The 22,240-nt window shown below is 40.7% G+C and overlaps 1 protein-coding gene across 2 annotated transcripts; it reads right to left on the bottom strand.

Moving 5' to 3' along the window:
• On the bottom strand, positions 1 to 21,419 carry fmr1 (fragile X messenger ribonucleoprotein 1). Of its 2 annotated transcripts, none has more exons than XM_084940119.1 (15): positions 20,998 to 21,419; positions 18,056 to 18,108; positions 17,873 to 17,966; positions 17,462 to 17,533; positions 16,761 to 16,909; positions 15,263 to 15,356; positions 14,975 to 15,091; positions 14,637 to 14,807; positions 14,406 to 14,484; positions 14,163 to 14,290; positions 13,956 to 14,042; positions 13,386 to 13,614; positions 10,913 to 11,149; positions 10,274 to 10,353; positions 1 to 7,602 (listed from the first exon to the last, which is right to left on the bottom strand). In XM_084940119.1, the coding sequence occupies exons 1-15, from the start codon at positions 21,046 to 21,048 to the stop codon at positions 7,408 to 7,410; spliced, it is 1,836 nt and encodes a 611-aa protein (XP_084796245.1). In that variant the 5' UTR covers positions 21,049 to 21,419; the 3' UTR covers positions 1 to 7,407. The 2 variants fall into 2 exon arrangements, with proteins under 2 accessions (XP_084796245.1, XP_084796254.1); XM_084940128.1 differs by having other exon boundaries at positions 10,913 to 11,113; positions 20,998 to 21,418.
• Between the last annotated feature and the right edge of the window lie 821 nt (positions 21,420 to 22,240).

Genomic DNA, 22,240 nt, shown 5'->3' with positions numbered 1-22,240 from the left:
TTGAGGAAGATCGACCTTTATTTATTGAAACTGCTTGCATACAAAATATATTGCACTATAACCAGACATGTCAACCCAAACATCTTAAATGCTAGTAGTAGTATGTACAAAAGAAAAGAAAAATGCCCAAAAAGTGCACACAAGGTTTTACAGCGGGTTTTTTTTCTCTACCCTGGTTGAAGTATCTACAGATTCTCTGCGTGTCTTCACTTCCTGGCATAATATAGTTGAACAGCCAACAATGTGCCTAGATAGTATTTGCTTATGTATATACATTCTGCAAATAAATGTCTGCTGACATTTGCTGTGGAATAGCAACCAACAACAATGACAATTTTAGGTCTCATCTCTTTAGATGGTTCCCCGTAAACCATGCTGCAACCCCGACGTGACTAACAGCTTAGTGAGGGACGCAAAAGGTCACATGGGCTTGTATTACAGTCAAGAGGAGCTGAATTTTATCCTTGTATGTTTGATACATACAAAAAGCCAGTACAGAGAGCTTCTCTTTTGGCATGTCCAGTCAAAGATCAAGGTTTGTGTACAAGCTTGGGTCCATACTTTGGTCACGTCACTGTCACTTTGTACGTTAAACTGTTGCTGTAAGAGTAAGAATCCACACCAAATGCACATCAAATCATCCAGATCCCCTCTCTATCAAGAAAAAACAAGGTACCACCAGACAATCTGCCAGAAAACATCCTCAACACAGCAACGTTTCATAAGAAAAACTGTCCATTACTTGTATTGTTGTATTTATGTCAACTGACAGTAAACTTTCAATCATGCCATTTTGTTTCTTTGTTGTCCTGTAAAGCAGAAACCTCCAGTGAAAGTTATTTCTGCACTCAGTTATTAACAGTCTATTTGCAATGACAATGCTAAAAAGATTGAAAATGTCACAAGCAGACAAACCTCCATCCTAAACCCACTAACTCACATTTTGAAACTTCATGTGGGTTAACAGCTTTTTAGGGAGGCATTTTAAACCCCACCACTGAAATTTAAACTGGGGTGTCAAACAATGTACAGCGCATCTTTACAACCTAGACGGTTCTTTTGATTAATCTCTAGAAATCAGTGCCACTGAGGTGGACACAGTGAAGCGTTTCTAGTCTTAAACGTTCTTTAGGGACTTCAAATATCACGCAAATCTATTTCTAGGGAAACATTTCTGATGCCTCATCCCTTGTGACCACATGTGCAGTGTTTCCCATGGCTAGATACCACGTATCAGGATACTCACAGTGAGTTGTTTCCAATGCAAGTCACTCAAAAACCACAGAACTGAATAACAAGGCCACAACCAGTAAGTTGTGGAAACTTGAACGTAAAGGCTTCCTTAGTACCATTTTTCCAATGACCCAAACTGGTCAGCATGCAACAGTCCTTTACTGCTTTTTTTTTTTTTTTTTTTTAAATGTACATTTTCCACAGTATATAAGCCTTGGTTTCAAACTATAGTTTGTTAGTAATGCCCCTAAAAAGGCAACCAAAGCATGAAAAAACAAACTTCAGCTCTCCCAAATGTAGTTTTCGGTCTGGAAATTAAAAACTTCTACTCTGAACTTTGTGTTAGGAGGCACAATAAAATACACCAACAAGCAGGTTGTAGCTCACACAAAAATGCAAAGAATTTCATTGTCACTGGTGCGACGGTGTGAAAGTAGGACATTTGTAGACTCAATACAAGTTTTTTTTTTTGTCATTTCAAAGAGAATCAGCTCTTGCAAGAAAAGTCTTACCTGTAAATTTATGAAAACATTACAATATTTTAAAAGAAAAAGAGGTTAAGGGAATCCTAACAAAACTCTCATTAGTCATTTGGGTCTCTGTACATAAAAAGATGACAAGTCCAGGGTATAAGACACATTTACTGGCTTTAAATTAAAGGGAAAATCCACATTAAACATGAGTTACTTCAGTTACAGAAGGAGGCAAGCTTTTACCAAAGCTGGTACATGCTTGTAGGTAGACCAATGCATCCTTTATGGGAGAAAAATAAACAAAGAGGTGATTAGCTTAGCATGGCATTATGCTATGGGGTAAACAGCTAAGCAGACTTATGGTCACTCAATAACAAGCTGTACCTAATAAGTTAAATGAATGCTTTTTAATTACCAATTACAAGCTTAAATCACCACATTTTTACATTTCAGTGCATCTTCAGCAACCCTAAAGGCGCCTTTAAACTTTGGATAGAACCTGTGCTTAGCTATGCTAACCACCTCTTAGCTGCATCTGTTAGCACGTAGACATGAGCCTAATGTTGATGGTCTCATCATATTTGAGGACTATCTGTTGATATTGGTCAGGTTCTAGCTAGTTTAACCTCAACCCTTTAAAAAACTGGTGGCTCTTTGGAACACCCAAATAAAAGAAATCAATGGATTAACGCTGAAAATGTACGAATGGCTAAGACAAAACTCAGCCCTAACCTTACATGGTCCGTCGGTGGACTAGTGGATAGTGGTAGCTAGTGGTAAACATGGCCAATCATTACCAAGGACCTGAGTTGAAAAATGTCACTGGACACTTTTTAAATTAAATTATGCCCAACCAGACAGGTATACTAAATAATATATTTTGGATGGAGTATCACTATGAACTTTGGTGCATTATTTGGATGGACTTAATTGCTGTTTCAGAAAATTAGTGGACGCATTATAAAAGTAACACAGTGCCACTGAATCAACTAAACACTGTACAAACTAGTCAAAATCAGTCTTAGCAAACCTTCTGTATGTGATTTCAATCATTCATTGTGGATTTTCCCCGTCTGGCAAAAACAAAACCAAAAATCTCTCTTTCAGTGAAGTTGTGCAAAATTATGGACATCTCATTATTAATGAAAGCTGAATGTGACTCAATCCTGCTTGGAGAACACTATTTTTTCCACACGTTAAGTTTATTATCAAGAGTTCTAGCAAACTAAACAGAAAAAAGAAAAAAAAGAATATATCAGGATAAGTGCACATTTGAAACATCTTTTCTTAGACAAATAATGACATCATTATATACAGTATGCCATCCTCCCTTCTTTTTCTAACCGTTTTCTTTAAATACAGAAACTCCATAATATTGAAGCTCTACTGACAATAAATGGGTTACTTTCACTCGAGCAATCTGTCGATGCACTGCTGAGAACGCTTACAGAGGGAAAAAAATGCAACATGGCTGCAGTAAAAGCAAAGGTCCTAACAGATTAATGATAAGTAAAGCTGACAGCCATAACACTTTTTTGTAAAAGGAAAAAATGAAATTCAAAGAAAGCCTGTTTCACGATTGGTTACTTCCTGTGACATTTCCTAAAAAAGGTGAAAGTGGTATCACTGTCTCTTCACATACGATGTTATTCATCGCTGGCTTTGCTAGCCGAACTCAGGTCAAGAAGAACTGAGACGAAGCAACACTGATCCAAAACAAAGAAAACGAACTTAAACTTATCTTTTGAATGTGTCCAAATCTACTGAATGTCTTTAAGATCCAAAATAAATAAATGCATGCACCGCAAGACTGAAAAAGTACACCGATGTCTGTTAAAGAGAAGACCTGGCTCAACCTCTGAAATCTCTTCAGCTGCTTTCTTGGTTCGGTGAGAGCAGCAGTGACGCTGCACCGGATCGCACCGGGTCGTCTTTACTGAAAACCCTTTAAAAGGTGTGAGTACAGAGAACATGCCTCTCTTTGGCATGAAAGTAGCCGCTCAGAGTCGATCTCTGCATGTTCCCACAGAAGTAACCGAATCCATTTCAGAAACAAGTCGAACCAGGTCCCGAGCTACAGGCTTACGTTTGTCAACTGCACAAGGTTACAACACCTTCAGTGTGTCCAGACCAGGTGGTTAAACAAGGCAGTTTCCCGAAGTGCCAAAAATCACCCGTCTCATAAACGGCCCTTAGACTTTTAGAGGAAGCTCGAGATGCTCAGCATTGTCAGTGACGACCAAAGAGGATTTGCGCTACAGGAGCTGCCGTCTTTATTCATCTGGTCCGTTAGTAACATCTCATCATCCCTGATTTACAAGTCTACGCTGTGATGCTAGCCACAATTAAAGGCACATGTTACACAAAATATAGTTAAGGTTTCCCTGAGCATTCACAGCATTCACATGGATTTGCTCGCCACGACTTTTAACCTCTGGTCATCCCCCAGGTTATTGGTGACAAATCTAGGGTTAGGAACAGGATTCAAAACGTAACCGAGGACGGGTTACCAGTGAGCTGGTGAATGCCAAGAGGAGAGAGCTCGTTTCTGACAGTCTGGAATTTAATTGAACATACTGTTAATTTATTTTCTGCAGTGCTTATTGATGGTGCTCTTAATAAAAGCAGTCTGTTGGGCAATACCATTACTGCTTTTCTCACCAATAAATCCAGGTCAGTACACCTTAATTCACAGTAAAGTTTCAATCGAAACAAGGCAAAAATGAGTTTAACAACATCAGAAAAAGAAAGCCTAAATGAATGTGACTGGTTTGCTGGCCCTCCGACCGGCATTCGGAGGTGCTGGTCACCAGGTTTGGTTAGCTTTGGGTAACTGTTTAGAGCCCCTGCTAATACGCAATGGCTCAATCGTCATTGTTTAGTAGAGACTGGCACCAATTTTCTTACTGAAATTTTCTCAGACCTTGGACAATCTGATTGCCAATACTCGTGGAACAATTTTTTAAAGGAACAAAAAAAGATTAGGGTATCGTGATCACCCATGATGACGTGGTTTCTTTTAACGCTGTGTGATCTAACTTTATATCCAGTGGATTCTTCCTGGGAAAGTCCTATGCTACTGTAACAACCAGTGGAATAAATGTAACCTGGATAACCCACAGCCAACCTGCTACTCCAGATTCAGTACTAGAAACTAGTGGCGAGATGTTCCTGTGAAATGTGCCTACAAATGCACAGAGAAACCTTAAGAACAGCTTTTTGTTGCTTGTCTTTTACACTGACCGTCACTTTATTCGAACTAATGAGTATTCTTTTCATCATAATCACCCACAGGTCCACAGGTACTCTCTATACTAGCCTGTATACAGCACAGCAGTCGCTTTGACTTTAGGACAACCTGACAATGTCAATGACCAACAGCCTCGCTGCAGCCTACATTTGACTCTCGCTATTTAGATGTTTACGGTGAACCTAAGGATCCTTCTATTCAACATATTTACGAAGTCAGTGATCAACTGGGGTGTCAACCGAACAGCAGGTTGGCACACCTCAAGAGCTTGAAGCGATGTCCTGCTTAGTCTTGCTCCTTTGTTGTCTGAAAGCCTGCACTGGTAACACAAAGTTACTGAGCTGTTTGAAGACGAACCGTCTGCTGCTCCGGTTGTTTACGTCAGCGCCTCGAAGAGCTCTGACTCGAGGCAGAAAGGTATCGAGCAAGGTCAGAAAACTGGTCTCACCCTAGAACAAAATACCTCAGCAGGATACACCGCTGTGCCTCCTCAAAACAATGGAAACCAATGTAAACAGGGTCACACAACCACCCACTCTACAAAACATCCATCTGCAGTATGTTTTAAAGGAGGGGTGTAGCGCTGGGTTTGAACAGGCAGGATGAAAAGTTCTAATCTGTTCAGGCCAAATTCAGAGAAATGGAGGAGCATAAATCAAAGGCACAGAGATAAAGACTTTTCACACACTTCAGTGGGTGTGGATGGAAAAGGCTCTGTGATGGACCTCTGCCTCTCAAAGTCAGCTGGGATCAGCCCTAGTCCCCAAGACCCTGAATCAGAAAATCGATGGATCGAAAAATCGATGGATGGAAAATCGATGGATGGAGCATGACTGCTATCACACTGCTCTACTGTCCAAAAACAAGAAGAAAAAAAAAACTAAAAGAAAACATATGTGAACTGAACGGGTCAGGAATAAGATCACCAAAAAGAATAAAACTTAGGCCAAATTTTTATTTTGTCAAGGAAAAACTCAACAGTCTGTCATGTCCTCTACAGTTACACTTCAAATAAGTTTGTCATGGCAAAGTTAAATACAAAGAGTTTCATAAATTAAGAAAAACAAAGTGGTGCGACAGGAGTTAGCTGCTCTAAATGCATCCTGCTTGTCTGAAAGCAAAAGAAATGACTTTAACGGGCATCAAGCCAGGTTTACGTGGACCTAACCAAAATACGCCTAGCTTCAGCTTGCACCCTTCACTGAAGAGGATGAAGAGTCTGGTATAGGATGGTGATTCCTGCTGACAGCTCTTTACAGATGAGATGAATGAGTTCAGGGAGCTTAGTCCCTCACTGTGGACTAACACCACTGCACACATGTGGAGTGTTTATGGTAGACTAATTGTAAACACGCAGGAATAATGCATTTCTGGTCATTGTACAGGAGTGTAACCTTCTTTTGGAAAGGAGAACAGTTCATAACAATATGTACCCTGACACAAACTCATGGGAGTCGCTGTGTTTAAGCAGTTTATGTGCATCAGTGTGCCTCAGATTTATGTCTCTCCATTTGTACGTTTCGATAAGTTTTACTGAATCTGAATATCAAGGCAACGGGAAACAAAACACAGGTGACTTCAGAGCTCATGCATCCCTGTTTGCATTTCATTCTGAAACATGGATGCTTTAAAATGTTCCAAAAAAAAAAAGAAAAAGAAGAAAGAAACAATAACTACGTTAGAAAGAAGGAGAAAGAAAGAAAGTCCATAAAGTGCCCTCTACAAACATCATCTTCCAGTCTGAATCCCCATAGGATTGCATGTCATTTGGGTGACACCGAAACGTTTCTGCCCCTTATTGAAAAGATGTGTTTAAATTGATAGTTAACCTCAAAAGTCTCTGTGGAAAAATAGAGCTGATTTCCCACAGAGACTCGCTTCTCTGGACAAAACAGTTCCATTATAAAGGATTTGTTGGAGATTTCACACAACCAAAAATCAAATTTAGACCTGCCGAAAAAACTGAAGCCACCTCCTAAAACTGTGCTTTTCAGGGAGACGGGGCACATATTCCATCCTGCTTTCTCCAGTGGCTGCAAATCTTTGATTCCCGACGGCCAATGATTTCTTTTGCCTCATTTTTCTCTCTCACATTAGCAAGTCCAAATGGGGCATCAGTAAACAAACTCTATGTTGGTTTAGTGGGGCAGGAGTATGTTTGGGGTTAATGGTTGTGTGTGAGATGAGCTTTAGTCTAATTCCTCCTCTTCTTTCATCCAGAGAATGCGCAGGAGATACAACACCAGTCAAGAACAGACCAGACCAGCAGATACAAGATCACCTCCAGCCTAAGACTTCACTACTGTAAACACTTCCATGCTGATGGAAATATGTGTATTGTTGTGTTAGACAGAGACAGAAAAGAAAAAGCAGAGACTGAGACTCTACGATGTTCTGTGATGAGTTGCCTGTGTGTGTGTGTCTAAGTGAGAAGGTCCTCCAGTGGGGTATCTACGACACTCCGTTCACCAGCGCGGGAACGTCCTGTTTCTCCTTCTTCATCCCTCTGTCTCTAGTAGGTCTCTGATGATGATGGCGGGGCTGTCCCTCGCCGCTGCCACTGAGACTGCCCTGGGACGAGGACGGACCACCTCGGCCACCTGAGGAGTGCTGCACACTACGCTCGTTGTTCCCGTCCACACGAATCTGCGGGTGGAAAAATAAAGAAAACTGTAAGAGTCTGGCCCCACACTGCACAGCTAACTTTTCCTTTACCCTCGGGTGCAGCCTGCTGCATGCTTTTCATATGGCACCAAATAACAACAGCAGTCACCTCAAGGTGCTTTATAACAGTATTATGAGAGAGAACCCCAACAATCCTATGAGCAAGCAGTAGAAACAGTGGGGAAAGAAAAACTCCCTTTTAACAGGAAAAACCCATCAGCAGGCCCAGGCTCAGGGAGGGGCAGCACCTGCACCTGTCTCAGTCTTCCCTGCACCAGGTTATTTATCCGTTTGGTTTCAGCCTGGTTATTTTAGGTTTTTGTATGGCAATTATGTTTTTTGCTTTATTTGGTTAATAAACTGTAGAAATGCATCGTTCACAAAAAGGTTATTATAAAATAAAAGCAATAGAAATGATATTTTGCCTGTCCTGTAAAATATTTTGCATCTGAGTAAAGCCACTACCAAAAGCAGAGGAGGAGCGTTTAGGAGGGTCAGACTAAAGAAAACGAGTTCTTCTCTGTCTGAGACAAAGCTGAGAAACGAACAGTGGTTTATACTCTGTTACTGTGTATGAGTCAATGCTAGCTGACCAGCTGTCAACACAAACTGTGTGATAGATAGAGGGCGGACTTCCACCTGTCTCTGCATACACTGATCATTCACACAGATGTCCGTGCTTATCTGAAGCATTTGGTACAGTCCATTCACAGCTGTACTGAAAATCTGACTTTAGCAGGAACAATGCTATACGCCACAATTTCAGTACCTCTTTCAGCTGACGTGAAAAACAATGATCACCTTGTTATGATGCACAAATCTGCTAAAATAGCTTTGGTCCTTGTGTTCATGCAGCTGTTATTTAACATGCACCACCCACCTAAAAACTGCTGCAGAACGGGCAAACCCTTATATAGCAGTAGCACCTGAAAGGGCTGTCGTGTCCCAAACAGCACAGTGTGGTGATGTCCACCACAGTGCAAAAACACTTGATGTAGACAACACAGCCTTCAAGTGTTTCATATCACAATTCATTATAGAACAAGTTTCCTCCAAAAAAAGACCAAAAGTGTCCACTGCCAACGTTCCTTAGATCACCTCTGAGGTCCTGTGGGGCAAAAGGGACCACCAATGGCCACCTTATAATCCCCAGTTAAGCTAACCCACATGTATTTGGACTTTGGGAAGAAGCTGGTGTATCCGGAGAGAACCCACACAGACATGAGCAAGACATGCAAACTCCACACAGAAAGGCCCCAGGTGGATCAAATCCAGGAGCTTCTTGCTGTAAGGCAGTGGTGCTAACCATCACCCCACCGTGCTGTGCACCTTTACATATGTCAAACCTGCTGCAATCACGAATCAAGCAGAAAGTTAAGTTAGGACTAAATATAGCCCCATCTTAGAAAGTGTCCTACAGTGATGTTCAGTGAGAACAGGCAGGACTTTGAGTGTGTGACAACACAGAGAGTGTCTTGTTGACAGCTGAGGTTTGGAGTGTCAAACAGAGGGAAAATTTGATATGCAGAAAATAGCACTGTTGACTGTGACAGTGGTGTAAAGGTAAACAATATTTGCAGAAGAAATGATTCAAAAATTAGTAGCAGTCTCATAATATTTGCCAGTATGCTGAAGTAGCTGGATTGTTTTTGCAAAGCACTGGTAATTCATTAAATAAGCATGGCTTAAAATATTATTCAGCTGTATTATCTTATCATCGTAAGTGATCTACATCATCTCACTGTAAACAATCATCACCTCCTTTAAATGTCTTGCTTGAAACAGAATTTTCAAACTTTGTAGCTGCAAAATAAAATTAATGGTCAAAAACTGCAGTTCCTGTAATGGCCACTTGAGGCTTGCTCTAAAAGTGAGCCATGAAGAGTAGAAGGGTGTTTGCACACCTGCGTGTGTTGTCAGTTCTAACTCTGTTCGTTTCCCCACATTTTGTGTGGTTTGTTTGTGCAGGTGTGAACACATCATGAATCAGCTAACAGGAGTACGTTACAAGTTTGAGCTACAAAACATCCCATAACTATGTACGCTGATCTCGGGGAGGCACTATACAAGCGCAAAGGTCTGTTCAGCAGCTAGCTGTGAAATAAACGTAAACTCTCTGCGTTCTCCAGCAGTCCAGAGCAAAGCACCTTCTTCCTGTATTTACATTTTTTTTTATGCACCCGCTCCAGACACATCTGACCAATGAGCCGACTGAATGGTCACATGGTTTGTAGTGACGCATTTTATTTCACTTTTTTCTGTGTGAAAACAAACCAAACATGTGATTTGAACCGGAGTAAACAAACTATAGGTGTAAAACTATAAAGACAGATGTAGTTTTTTTTCCTTTTAATGACCACCAGGGGTGACAGATGTGCCTACAAAAAGCCCTGGTCCTACAGATGACTGAAAAATATCCTTGAACACTTTCCTGATGCTTTAATGGATTTAGTCACTCATTTCAGGTCATACTGAATTTAGAATTCTTGAATTTTTTCTGCATTTTGGACATTTTTTAGTGCCAGAACAAAGGATCAATCGGGGCATGCTCACTGAAAAGCATGTTTACAGAATTTTGAGGAGCGTTTCAAAGATATTAGACTTTAAACAATGACATGAAAATAACTTAGCAGCAGCTGTGTGTGACTGTTACCTGCAGAGTGTCTTCTTGGCCTCTTGTCTTTGAGTCTCTGATGTGACGAGTTCTCGGCTCGTTCCACTGCATGTCTTCACCTAAACCAACATTAAAAATAACAAGTTAGCAATCAAAGTTAGCCACAGTCATGTAAACAATCTTCGCATGGCTCAGTAGACTCAGTCTTAGGTGACCTACCTTTTGCCAGGTAAAAATAGGGTGAAATTCGTGTACATCCTAATTAGATTAAAGTCGGGAGAAATAGTTTCTTTCAATATAAATATGGATTGTTTTGAAAAGAAAACTCATAATGAGAATTTATTTGCACAGGAGGTCTGCAGAGATCTCATGATGTGATTTATTTCCATTCTTTAGGCCATAATTTGATGAAAAGCATCTCAAAATGTTATTTCTTTTGAGTCATTACACACCAACTTTTTTTCCTCTTTAATCGTTTTCATATTTTTATTTTTTCAAATGAAAATAAATTCCATTCATTACCATCTGATTAATAGAAACATTTAGCAAGCTTTTGCATTGATCATTTTTGATGCTAGACAAAGTGTAAATGCTCCAAAAATAGGCTGAGAAAAATCATGGAACGAGATAAGAGTCCTGTGAAAAGATCAAAGACCGCCAATGATAATTAACACTCACCTTTATATCCTCCCCCTCCTCTTCCTCTCCCTCCTCGTCCTCTCAGCCCGCCGCCGCCTCCTCTCTTCCTCCCATCTGTCCGTCTGGGCAGGGTCCCACCTCCTGTCATTAGCTCCTCGGTGGGGGCCAGCGACCAATCGCTGAGCTCGTCTCTGTGGTCTGACTCTGTCTCTGAAGCGTTGGATGCCTCAGAGTTGGTGCCTGGGGGACCGAGGACAAAGTCCAACCTCATTTCGGCTGCCTCGGGAAGACAACACAGACTCAACCTTTGATTAATTGTCGTTTCATAATCAGATCATTGCCTGGGGAAACGTTTTTACTCAAATATCAGATGTCCAAACGCTTTACTTCAATATGAAATGAAATCACAAGAACATAAATCTATGGCCGAGAATCTGCTCGTTTGCTTTGTCATTGTGCCTTTTACATCTAAACCAAACAGTCACAGGAGACTTTCTCCTATACGTACTTCTGTTAAAAACAAAATCTGGTAAAAGGTGAAAAACTGATTAAAATGTTTTATTTAAAAAAGGAGAAGCTCTGACACTTTTATAAAAGTAAGTAGCTCTTTGGAGGATACTGTTACCAGTAGGGCTGCCACGATTAGTCGACTAGTCACGATTACGTCGACTATCAAAATCGTCGACGACTAATTTAACAGTCGACGCGTCGTTTGAAGCTTTGTAAGATCCCAAAAGATGCAGGAATAAGTAGTAGGATTTAAGAGTGTAATAACGGACTGAAACAGAAGATGGCAGCACTGCATGTACAAGGATGCCAGCTGCCGTTAAACCCCGAAGAAGAAGTAGCTCTGTCCCAGAATTCATAGCGCAGCCCAGCTCAGTTTCCAACAATGGCGGCAGCTAGTTAGTTTTAATATTACTCTTATTATTCTTTCTGGGTCACAAAATAAACGTTTAACATATTTTCAGGCGAGAATGTAGCTGTGTAAACCTCAAATATCTGCTCAGTTTATCAAGACACCACATATTTTCAAAAGCGCTCCGACGTTTTCAGAGACGTCTGTTACCCACTAGCTCGATAGCGAGCCGGGGGCAAGGCTCGCTAGAGCCGTGAGAACACCGGACTCCCGGCAAATCGTTTTCAAACCCACCGCCGTCTTTCGCTACTCAGGTTAAACATGATATATAAGTCACTTAGATAACTTCAAAATGTTATTGTTTGGCTTTTTTTTAGTATTTTATTTGTTCCTGAGTAAATCGGTTTGGCTGAGATTAAAGTTATAGTTTTTACACAGCTGAATAAACGTCAAGCAGACAGCTGATCATCAGAAGTGTGAGATGCTCAAGAATATACTCCGGTGTCCTGTTATATTTTAGATAGCAAGGAATTTATTAAACTTCACCAAAACAATCTGCAAATTTCATTAAAATTTAACAAACTGTCATCTTGTCTTTATTTTTAGTTAGCACAGACCTTAAACACTTAAAGCTGTAAGCTAATGATAGTTATATAAGAGCAGATGCTGCTGGTGCAATAAGCTGTACGTTTTACGTCCAATGGATGATGATCTGATTAGTCGACTAATCGCAAAAATAATCGGTGACTAGTCGACTATCAAAATAATCGTTTGTGGCAGCCCTAGTTACCAGCTGATGGGTGACTTTACCTCCATACCTAAACAGAAGAATTAGTGTAGTCAGCGGCTCAAGTGGGATTTGTCTGGTGAGGAAACCTAAGGTTGGTTGTAGTGGTGCAGCGTAGGGAGAAGAATCACTTAGAAATAAGTAACAAGTCTTTGTTCAGAGCTCCAGTACATTTTCTTTGTGTGCAGGCTGCGATCAGCTGACGTGCTGCTCAGAGTCGATTTAAACAACTGAATTCATCAAGATATAAGCTGATGCTTGATTTAAATGTCCTGTCTATCAAATGGCAGTGAGAAGTCCTCACCTTTAAATATAACCTCTGTTCTTCTTCCTCTCCTGTCTTTCTCATCTTTCTCTGAGTGAAGTTAACTGTAATTCTTTTATCTACCTGTGAAATACAGCAGCTGGACCTGTAGCTAGCAACACACTGTGTGACAAACTGCATATAAACACTTTATGCATTAGCTGATTGAAACGTTGCATCTGAAATCAGCTGCCACTTAAAAAAACATTACTCCTTTTAATCCAGACTATGTTTTATTGTTCCCTCCATTTAGGTTCAGATTGGTTGAATGCTTAAAGGTGCTCAGCGACATAAAGTAATTACTTCCCTCAAATGTGTTAGACCTAAAGTAATGAGCCAGTTTTCCAAATTCAAGGAGCAGAAAGCACAGATATTTATGCTAACATGTAGGGAGTAAAAAGTTGTGATAAAAATAAATACCCAAGTACAGATACCTGAAAATACTAAGTGCAGTAACAACGTAACAAATTTTACATGAAACATCTGCAGCTGACTGACTTGAGCCGAGTACATCAGCTCTTGTAGTTTACCCGCAGTAATATAGATGCAGTAACTATCAAACCTGAGGCAAAAGCAGCTCCTCCTCCTCTCCGCCCTCGTCCACCTCTTCCCCCTCCTCCATAGGGCTTTCCTCCCCCTCCTCGGCCCATCCCGAGCCCCATTCCATTATCGAACACGTAGGTTTTGTCTTTAGGGTTTCGGGGCCCTGTCCCCCCCCCTCCGCCTCCACCGCCTATCTGTCTCAGCTGCTCATCGATCTGCAGACGTTCCAGTCGCAACTGGTCCACCTCCTGTGGACATGAACGAAAACGTCACAGAATGTCAACAATGAAAAGAAAGAAAGAAAGTGTACTTTTATTGATCCCTGTGGGGAAATTCCTCTCTGCATTTAACCCATTCACTCAGTGAAGCAGTGGGCAGCCATTGGGCGCCCGGGGAGCAGCGTGTAGGGACGGTACCTTGCTCAGGGGTACCTCAGGGTAGCCGTTCAGTGGATTCGAACCACCGACCTTCCGATCATGGGGCCACCACTCTACTTACTGGGGCCACCACTCTATCCCTGCCTGACCACATCCTTTAGCTCCGTTTTGATGTTTGGTTGGTAGAAGATGACATCACTGAGGACACAAACCTTAAGGTAGTTGAGGTGATAGTCTAGTAGTACTGTTGCATTGGAGATGCTTTCCTTGGTTCCCACAAACACAAATGGCACCATTCCCTGTGACAGAGGAGGACCAGGAGAGTTTGAATCCTCTCAGTGAATGAGCTCTAACACTGCTGTATTTACTGTGATGATTTTTAATGCAGCAACACGACGCAACTTTCTCTCCCTACTGACCTCATCAGCTGCTGCTGCCGCTGCCGCTGATGGTTTTTTGTCGTTCTCAGGCTCAATACGAACCCGAACCACACCGGACTTGTCAACCACCTCCTGAATCAGCTTGCCGTTCTTGCCAATCACCTTCCCTGCATGAGAAAAAACATCAGTCTCACTCTGGCTGAACTTGAAACTGGATTAAATCAAGTAAAATAAAGGTACCCAATGATTCACTTCTTTGTCTCGGTTGAGCGACTTTCTCACCTACTAAGTTCCGGGGAACTTTGATGATATCTTCGGAAAACTCCAGGAAACTTCTGGCTATACGGACGGCATCCTGGTCCTTCCATGAAATACAAAACAGGCATACTTACTTTTGTTTGTGTTTTTTTACCCCATGCTGGTCTGTTAAATTTGTACCCACTTAACATTAATGAGGGCAAGCTCTACATATCTATGTCTCAGCTCATTTGTGTACAAGTAAAGCCCTCCTACCTCTCCGTATATGTGGAAGGTGCAGGTCTCTTCGTCCAGGTCTATGTTAGTGACTCCAGGAACTTTACGTGCCTGCTGAATGTTGGCCCCGTGAGTCCCGATGGCGAGACCCATTAAATCGTCCCGAACAGCAAACTGTTCATGAAACCGAGACGCCAGCTGTCTGGAGCTCTGAAGAAATGCACATCAAAAAAATTCATTAATTAACATTTAATAAATTCCACAAAAGAGCAAAGAGGGTGTGTAAGAAAAGAAAAGAAACCCTTTAAAAACTCTCCATCCCAGGCTGCAAAATGATCCAAACAGTCGCATACAGGCTGGAGCTGTGCGCAACCTACCTCCAGCTGTCGGCTGGCCTCTTCGTTCCTCAGCATTAGAGACAGCTTGGTGCGGAGGCTCCTGAAGTGCATGTCGCTCATCATATTGGCCCGCTTTGCTGTGACCTCATTCACCGACTGTAACAATCAAACATTACGCTCATTAATATCATACACGAGTGAGGTTCTGATGTTTTAAGTCACCTATGGATGCACTTCGCTTCAAGGTGATGCTATGCAAGGGTCAATAGAGGATATGATTGTGTGAAAATGTAGCACATTAAGAAGAAAAACAACAGTTTGACCAACCAAAATGACCAGCTGCTTTTTCTCTGAGTCGTAGGTGACACTGAACCCTCCCACAGCCTTTTTGAAGTCTTTGTGTGCTGATTCCTTGGAGCACCTGGGAACACAAGAACACGTAGACTTTATCATAGTGAAACCAGCAAACAAGTTGCTTAATAAATGAATTTGTCCTCAGTGATAACAGCTTATGGATACATGTACACATACAAAATCTTCTGGGAGTACAGGCTCATATACAAGCTGGAGTAAGTCAAGTTTTGACCGTACAGTTGTGGTCAAGAATGTCACAGTAATCTTAAGCTTTTAATTATTTCTTTGAACGATTAATATTCTAGGATGAAAATATTGTGCAGCATACAACTTTAATGGCAAATGTAAAATTATTTTGGATTTTATCTCAAGCACACAGGGTCAAAAATATGTATATAGGATTAAATATATAGATGCACCCAGACGAATAGTCGGTTAATTGCCTCAATTCAAGTTGCAACTAAATGTTCGTTTGTCTTATCCATCCCAGAACCAGTTTTGATGTATTTGGGATCATTATCCTGTAGGAACACCCAACTATGTCTTTTGAAGTTGAAGAATTTCAGGTATTCCAGCTCTGTAAAACCGCCCCACAGCATGATGACACCACCATGTCTGACAGCTGGTACAGGTCTTAGCCCTGAAAGCCTGATCTTTACTTCTCCAAATATACCTTGTCATTATGACCAAATAGCTCAGTCTTTGTCTCTTCTGACCATAAAACTTTAAAACAGAAGTTTAAAGAAGGCATCTGACTTGTCTACCTGCACAGGTGCAAATTTCCATCATGCTTGAAGGCGTCCATTATAGAGTAGGGGCTTCTTTCTTGGTGATGTAAAACTAGTTTCTCTGCTGATGTTTCAGCAGTCTCAATCTCAGGCACAGCTGAGCCTTGGCTGTTTCTGAACATTGTAACCAAATTCCTCTCATCTGAGGGTGACGGTTGGGGTCTTCTCCTAGACCTCGTCAAAGTGGTAACATTAATTTGATGCTTCTGGAATTTTTAGTTATTTAGAAATGGCTCTGGAATGGACTTTACTTTACCAACAAATCAACCAATTTAAATGAACTTGACCAATTCTGCCAAGAAGAGCAGTCCAGCTATAATTATGCTAGGAGCTTGATGATGGCTACCAAAAGCTTCTGGTTGAGGCGCACCTTGCTAAGGGACATTTAACCACAAGTTAGTGGGTAGTGTATGCATGCTTTTGGCCCCATGTGGATTAGAGAAAATCCAAATAATTTCAAACTTGTGCACCAGACCTTTGTTTTTTTTAAACTCATTAATAATGTTTGCTGCACAGACAGTCCACTCCTGACAGAGAACACTTCAATAAAACCATCAAAGCCCCAATGATGAATATATATAAACCTTTTACCACAACTGTATTTGCTGAGGTTACCCACAAACCCTGACTAGCATCAGTTAGTAGTGATATCATGAGTCTTTATTCATGCAAGTCAAACTCACATTTGCCGTAGATCTTCAGGTACATCCAGTCGGATCTTAATGAAGGTGTTTTTGGTGGCTGGTTTATTCGGGTTGACCGGCCGTAACCTCTCCAGCGTCACTATCTCATTTAATGTGGCTTCACATGCGGCGTACTCTATTACATAAAACTGGAAACAAAGACAGATCAAGTATGAGCGATCCAATAGAAAAACCTCACTTTTTTCGAAAGTTTAAATAAGTCATACTATTATTAAAAATTTATTTTGAAGAAAGTACATCTGATGGTGGTGAGACAACAGGAGGACAAACAGAGGAAGAGCTTACGCGCACAAAAAATCCAGAGGAAAATGGAAATACAAGGATATAAAGAACATCTGGGGCATATAGTCTGAATTCAATTAGTCATTGAGTTAATGTGTTGTTCAGGATTGTAAAACTCAATCACACACTGACATCTGTCACCAGAGAAATGATGTTACACTGAAGTTAAATATCTGCAGTGAGCTTGATAAAAAGGATTTTTATGAGTACATAACATTTTATGAGTGTAAAATGTTGTTGGTAAACATGGCTGTATTTAGTATTAATAAAGGAAGTTGTGATATTAAAGAATTTAGGATGGAGCAAGTGTCTGGGCTGCGTTTTAGGCAAATTTATCAGAGCCATGTTGTTTCAGTGCTGCTTGGTGAGCCTTACAGATGAACTGGAGCATGTCTTACCTCCCCTTTGACCATGCGAACCTTGGCTAGCCACCATCCACATGGCTCTTTGTCATTCGCCCTAGAATACACCTGGCAGACACACACACACACAGTTCATTTCAGAAATCATTCCCACCTTTAAACAAAGCTGATAAGAGTAAACTGGCACAGAAACAACTGGACACACTGATACAGGAAATCACTGTGAATAATATTATTAATAAAAATAATAAGTCAGACTAATTTACCAATGATAGAACAGAAAATCTCAGACTATCTGAGGAGCATCACCCTCTTTTTTAAAATCTTATTTTACACTAAAAATTCAACTCTACTCACTCCGCTCCATGCTATTCCAAACTGCTCCCCAGCTATACCAAGTTTGCTTTCCAAACCCACCATGTCTGACAGCAACAATCACTTCCTCACCTCGACCTCATCGCTCTCACTGATCTCCTTGCAGAACCCTGTTGGAGGAGGAAAGCGCACATCCTGGAATGGGATCTGCCGCTCCGGCTGCCAGCTGGGAAAGAGGAACAAACACAAAAAGTTCATTTTATTGTTTGGCAAAGAAATGACATATTACACAATGTTATATTTTACTTTACTCACTTGTTTTCAAATGCTACCATGACAGATCCTTCGTGAACATCCTTTACAAAGCCCTGCAAGAGTCACAGAAATAAATTCAGTTTTGAAATATCTTTGAAATAGTCAGTGTGCAAGTCAAACTGGGATCGACCATGTAAACAGGAACCAGTTCTACTGCTTAAGCCGGACCTTATCCTAATGCTCCTAGCAATGAAACAACCTAAATAATTTCCTTTTCTGGAGTTTGAGCTTTGGGCTCGAGTCAGGTTTGGCTCAGTCTCTCTCTCTCGCTGCTTCTACACACAGCTGATGTGTGTGTCATGTGTGTCAAACACTGCAAGTAGGCCATGCGATGCCTAGAAGGAAAAGAGAGCCTTGCCAATGGGTTGCATTAACCTGGCAAGCTAGCAGTCAGTGGTGGATGAAATGAAGCAAGAAGGAGAGATTCTCAAAACTCCCAAGGTTAAAAAAAACAAATAAACCAATTCTGACAGGACCTCACTGACCTGTGAGCATGTTTAGGATTGTGACTGACTGAACTGTCTCGCTCAGAAACGAAGTTCAGACTTTAGCAAGAACATTAATCTTGTTAAAACTGGAAAAATACCAAAACACAAAATATGAGGGTAAGGCAGAGGGTGCATTAGGAGATAATGTAGTTTAGTCTACTGGCAGTAAACTGCAATTGTTGTACTGCTGTTGAGATTAAAATAAAAAAGAGGAATGACTTCTATGCTGCATAAGGTGCAATTTAAAAACAGCAAAATTAAGTTTCTCACTCAAGTGATTTATGGCAGAACCATTTTCTACAATTATTTCTTTAGTATTATTCTCACTTGGCAGATGAATGCCCTCATTATTTCTCATTATTTCTCTTGGCTGTTCATTTCAGCCAAGAGCATATTTTAAGTTTTGCTATAATGCCAGAGACAAGGGTGTCATTTTCCAGTTCAACTATCACCAAAAACACTATAAAAATGATTTGCCAACTACACATTTAGTCAATCAACATCCTCACAACAACTAACTAAAATGATTACGTTCAAAACTCTTGATTCATTAACCAAAATTTGAATGCTTATTAACATTGAAATCATGCAAGTGATCTGCAGTAAGATGCAACTCCCTGTGTTGGAGGTATGCTGCCATCTAGCAAAGGTAACTGCTCCGTAAATAAGTCTCCTTTAAAGTGGACATATTACACTATTCCTTTTACTTGATTACAGTCTACTACACTAGCTTTGCATGATTCACAATTGAAAATAATCCACATTTATCTCTTGCTGGTGCAGCTCAATTCATCTTAAAACCGTTTTAGCTCCCCTCCTATTAGGCCAACTGTTTGCCAGCCAACCCCTGGCAAACAGAAGGTGTGAACAGCAGGTGGGTGGGGTTTCAGTCAGAACTGTGTACCTAAGATGACAATATTAGGGATATTTGCTCTCAGTGACATCATACTGGGCCAAGAGAAGAACAAACTGCCTAAGTTTTAAGCACTCCGAATAAGCCTCTGTGAATATACAGGGCATTTTCTGATGAACAGAAAGACATCTGCCAAAGTCGCCCTCTTGTCGTGTACCTGCTTATACTTGTAAGCAGTCACACCTACATCATCTTATTAGATCAATCTACATAAGGTAAAATATATTAAATATAACGGTGGTATACATGTAGGTTATGATAGATGTATGGCTAATGAAAGTACTCTTAAGAGTTACCTGGTGGGACTGGATTTTTTCAAACCAGACTACTATCTAACAAAAATGAGCCTAACTTTTCTCATTGCTGTTTGACAGTAAAACTTATCATTCAAGCTATGGCACCAGTCAAATGTTCGGACACACCCACCCATTCATATGGTTCTGTACTTGCTAACAATATGATTACAACTATTAAAAGAATGGTTTCTGTTTAGTGCCACACCTAGCTAAAAGCCAAAGTACAACTGACAGTGCCAACTTCAACTTTCCTACATTCAAAGGAAAAGTCTCTTGATTTGGGAAAGCATACAAGTATTGAGCACAGCATGAAAGTCTATGGTTTACATGGCAACTGCTGAGCTTAATGAGAGTCTGTGGTCTGAATCAAGATCAATTTCAATTACTATTTACCCTGATTATACAGCATACTCACAGCATTCATGTACCTCGCATTAATGTGGCCACAACAAAAGTATTCGTTTTAAAAAGACATCTGTCAGAACTTTACTTGAGATATATGTCATCCTATATTTATCCCAAAACAAACCTGACAGCTAAAATAAATAAATAATAAATGTATCATTTTATTTAGATCCTTCACCATTCATTTTATTCTTGTGTCCTTGAATTGAACAATTTTCAAATGTAAGTAATTATTGCTAATTAGCGTGTTATCCCATTGTACTGCTTATGTTATCTCCCCCACCCCACCCCAGTGATACACGCAGGTCACGAGATCGGATTTATGATCTACTTGTTGCCTGACTGACCCCAAAATCTCTGCAGTCTTGACAAAACAAGAAAACACCTGGCAGCTACGGGCACAATAAAGGTTAGCCAAACCATCGCCCCTGTGTGCTGCTCTGAATTAACTTACTTTGACCAAAGCAAAAAACAAAAAACAGCCAACCCATGATTGATTCTGATGTTTGTGAGTCTGCAACCAACCCTTGCACATCACTTTAGGGGTACCATCGTATAGCAGTCACATCAGCGTTACCGATACCGCTAAAACAGCTACCCTGGTTAAGCGTCATTATCACCAATAGTTCACCAATTTATCCACTACCGCTGATGTTAGAGCCCCACCGCGGCGTTAGCTTTGTTTACAGGTTTCAGGTCCCGGTAGACATTGAGCAGAAGCACCGAGGCCCACATATAACACTGAGCTAGCCCCGTGACACAAATTCATGTTAGTTAGGCTTACTTGGTACATAGTGTGTGAACGGTGGTCACTAAACTCGACAAAACTCAACAACTTACCTTATAAAAAGCCCCACTTGTCCCTCTTACTTCCACGACTAGTTCCTCCATGACGTAAGTTACTACAGCTCGCTAGCTAGCTAACTACCGATAGCGATGTTAGTAGCTAGCTAGCTAGCTGGCTAGCCTGACGCTAGCCAAGACAGAGTCGCTAGCTAGCCTAAATACCCTGCCTACTGGATGCAAGAAGAGGCCACGGTAGCTGTGTGTGACCGTAATATTGTTTTCCGTTTTGCACCGTCTATGAATTTTGTTTCTTGCAAATTTGCAAATCCGACTGCATGAAGAAGACGAAACAATTAGCTAGCCAGGTTAGCTTTTAGTAGCTAGTTATGTTAATGTTGTGTGATTAGTGGTGTAGCAGCTACTGCTGTTGTATCTCTCCATGTGACGTCTCCGCTTTCTTCCTCTACTGAAAACTGAGGCTGCTTACTGTCATCCGAGCCTGTTGCTGCTCTCCACGGGTAATAAATAGGAATGCAATTTGATATAGCAGGAAATATATCAAAAATAAAAACGACCACTGTGTTTATCCTGTGGTGTACCATATTTGAGCTCTAAGAACAAATGAAAAAATATATTATCCCAACAGCACGGCCAACCAGTCCCTCCGGGAAAACAGCAAATTTATCCCTCTCCATATTTATCAAGCCACATTTCAACTATTCCACCTTGCTCTTTTTCCTCACTTGTTTTTATAATGTGCATTCACAAACATAATACTGACTATCTTTAACTAACTACTGGAATCTGTTGCAAAGAACTTTGGCTCCTCATGTGTTGTTTATTTGATGTTTATTGTACACGGTACTATTTTTATTCTTTATCACACTGTTGTAACAATAATTTCCCCCGTGAGGTCAATAAAGTATCTATATATCTATCTAATATAATAAGAAATTAAAATGAGAGATTTCAGAACCTAGGACAGCAACCAAGGCGTTCTCATTAAATGTTCCATTAATATCCAATGAATCTAATCTAATGTAATATACAATATATATTTAGACTCAGACTTACTCATTACTGCTGGTTGTTTCTGAGGACTGTCTCTTGAAAGCTGACATGCCAAACCACATCATCCACTCCAAAATAGTTTTGCCTGGAAACCGAAAACATAACTATAATAACTATGTTTTAAAGTCAGGGCACATGCCTTTTTATGCTTAAAGACGTTTGTTACATTTAACTGCAAGGCATGGCATGGATAAATGTAGAGATTTAGCCACTTAAATATTTTAAT

This window comes from Perissodus microlepis, chromosome 2, assembly GCF_051167445.1.
Source record: "Perissodus microlepis isolate ML-2025 ecotype Zambia chromosome 2, ASM5116744v1, whole genome shotgun sequence".
Classification (NCBI taxonomy): domain Eukaryota; kingdom Metazoa; phylum Chordata; class Actinopteri; order Cichliformes; family Cichlidae; genus Perissodus; species Perissodus microlepis.
Note: the sequence above shows the minus strand (reverse complement) of the source record. Positions and strands in the feature narration are given on the sequence as shown.

Bases quoted from the DNA above. Each gene is read 5' to 3' on its own strand.
- fmr1 (XM_084940119.1), bottom strand. From the start codon at position 21,048: ATGGAGGAACTAGTCGTGGAAGTAAGAGGGACAAGTGGGGCTTTTTAT. The intron at 15,092-15,262 runs GTTGGTCAAACT...TGATTGTTACAG, and splicing joins AAAAGCAGCTGGTCATTTTG to TCGGTGAATGAGGTCACAGC. The intron at 13,615-13,955 runs GTTTGTGTCCTC...TCATGTCCACAG, and splicing joins ATCACCTCAACTACCTTAAG to GAGGTGGACCAGTTGCGACT.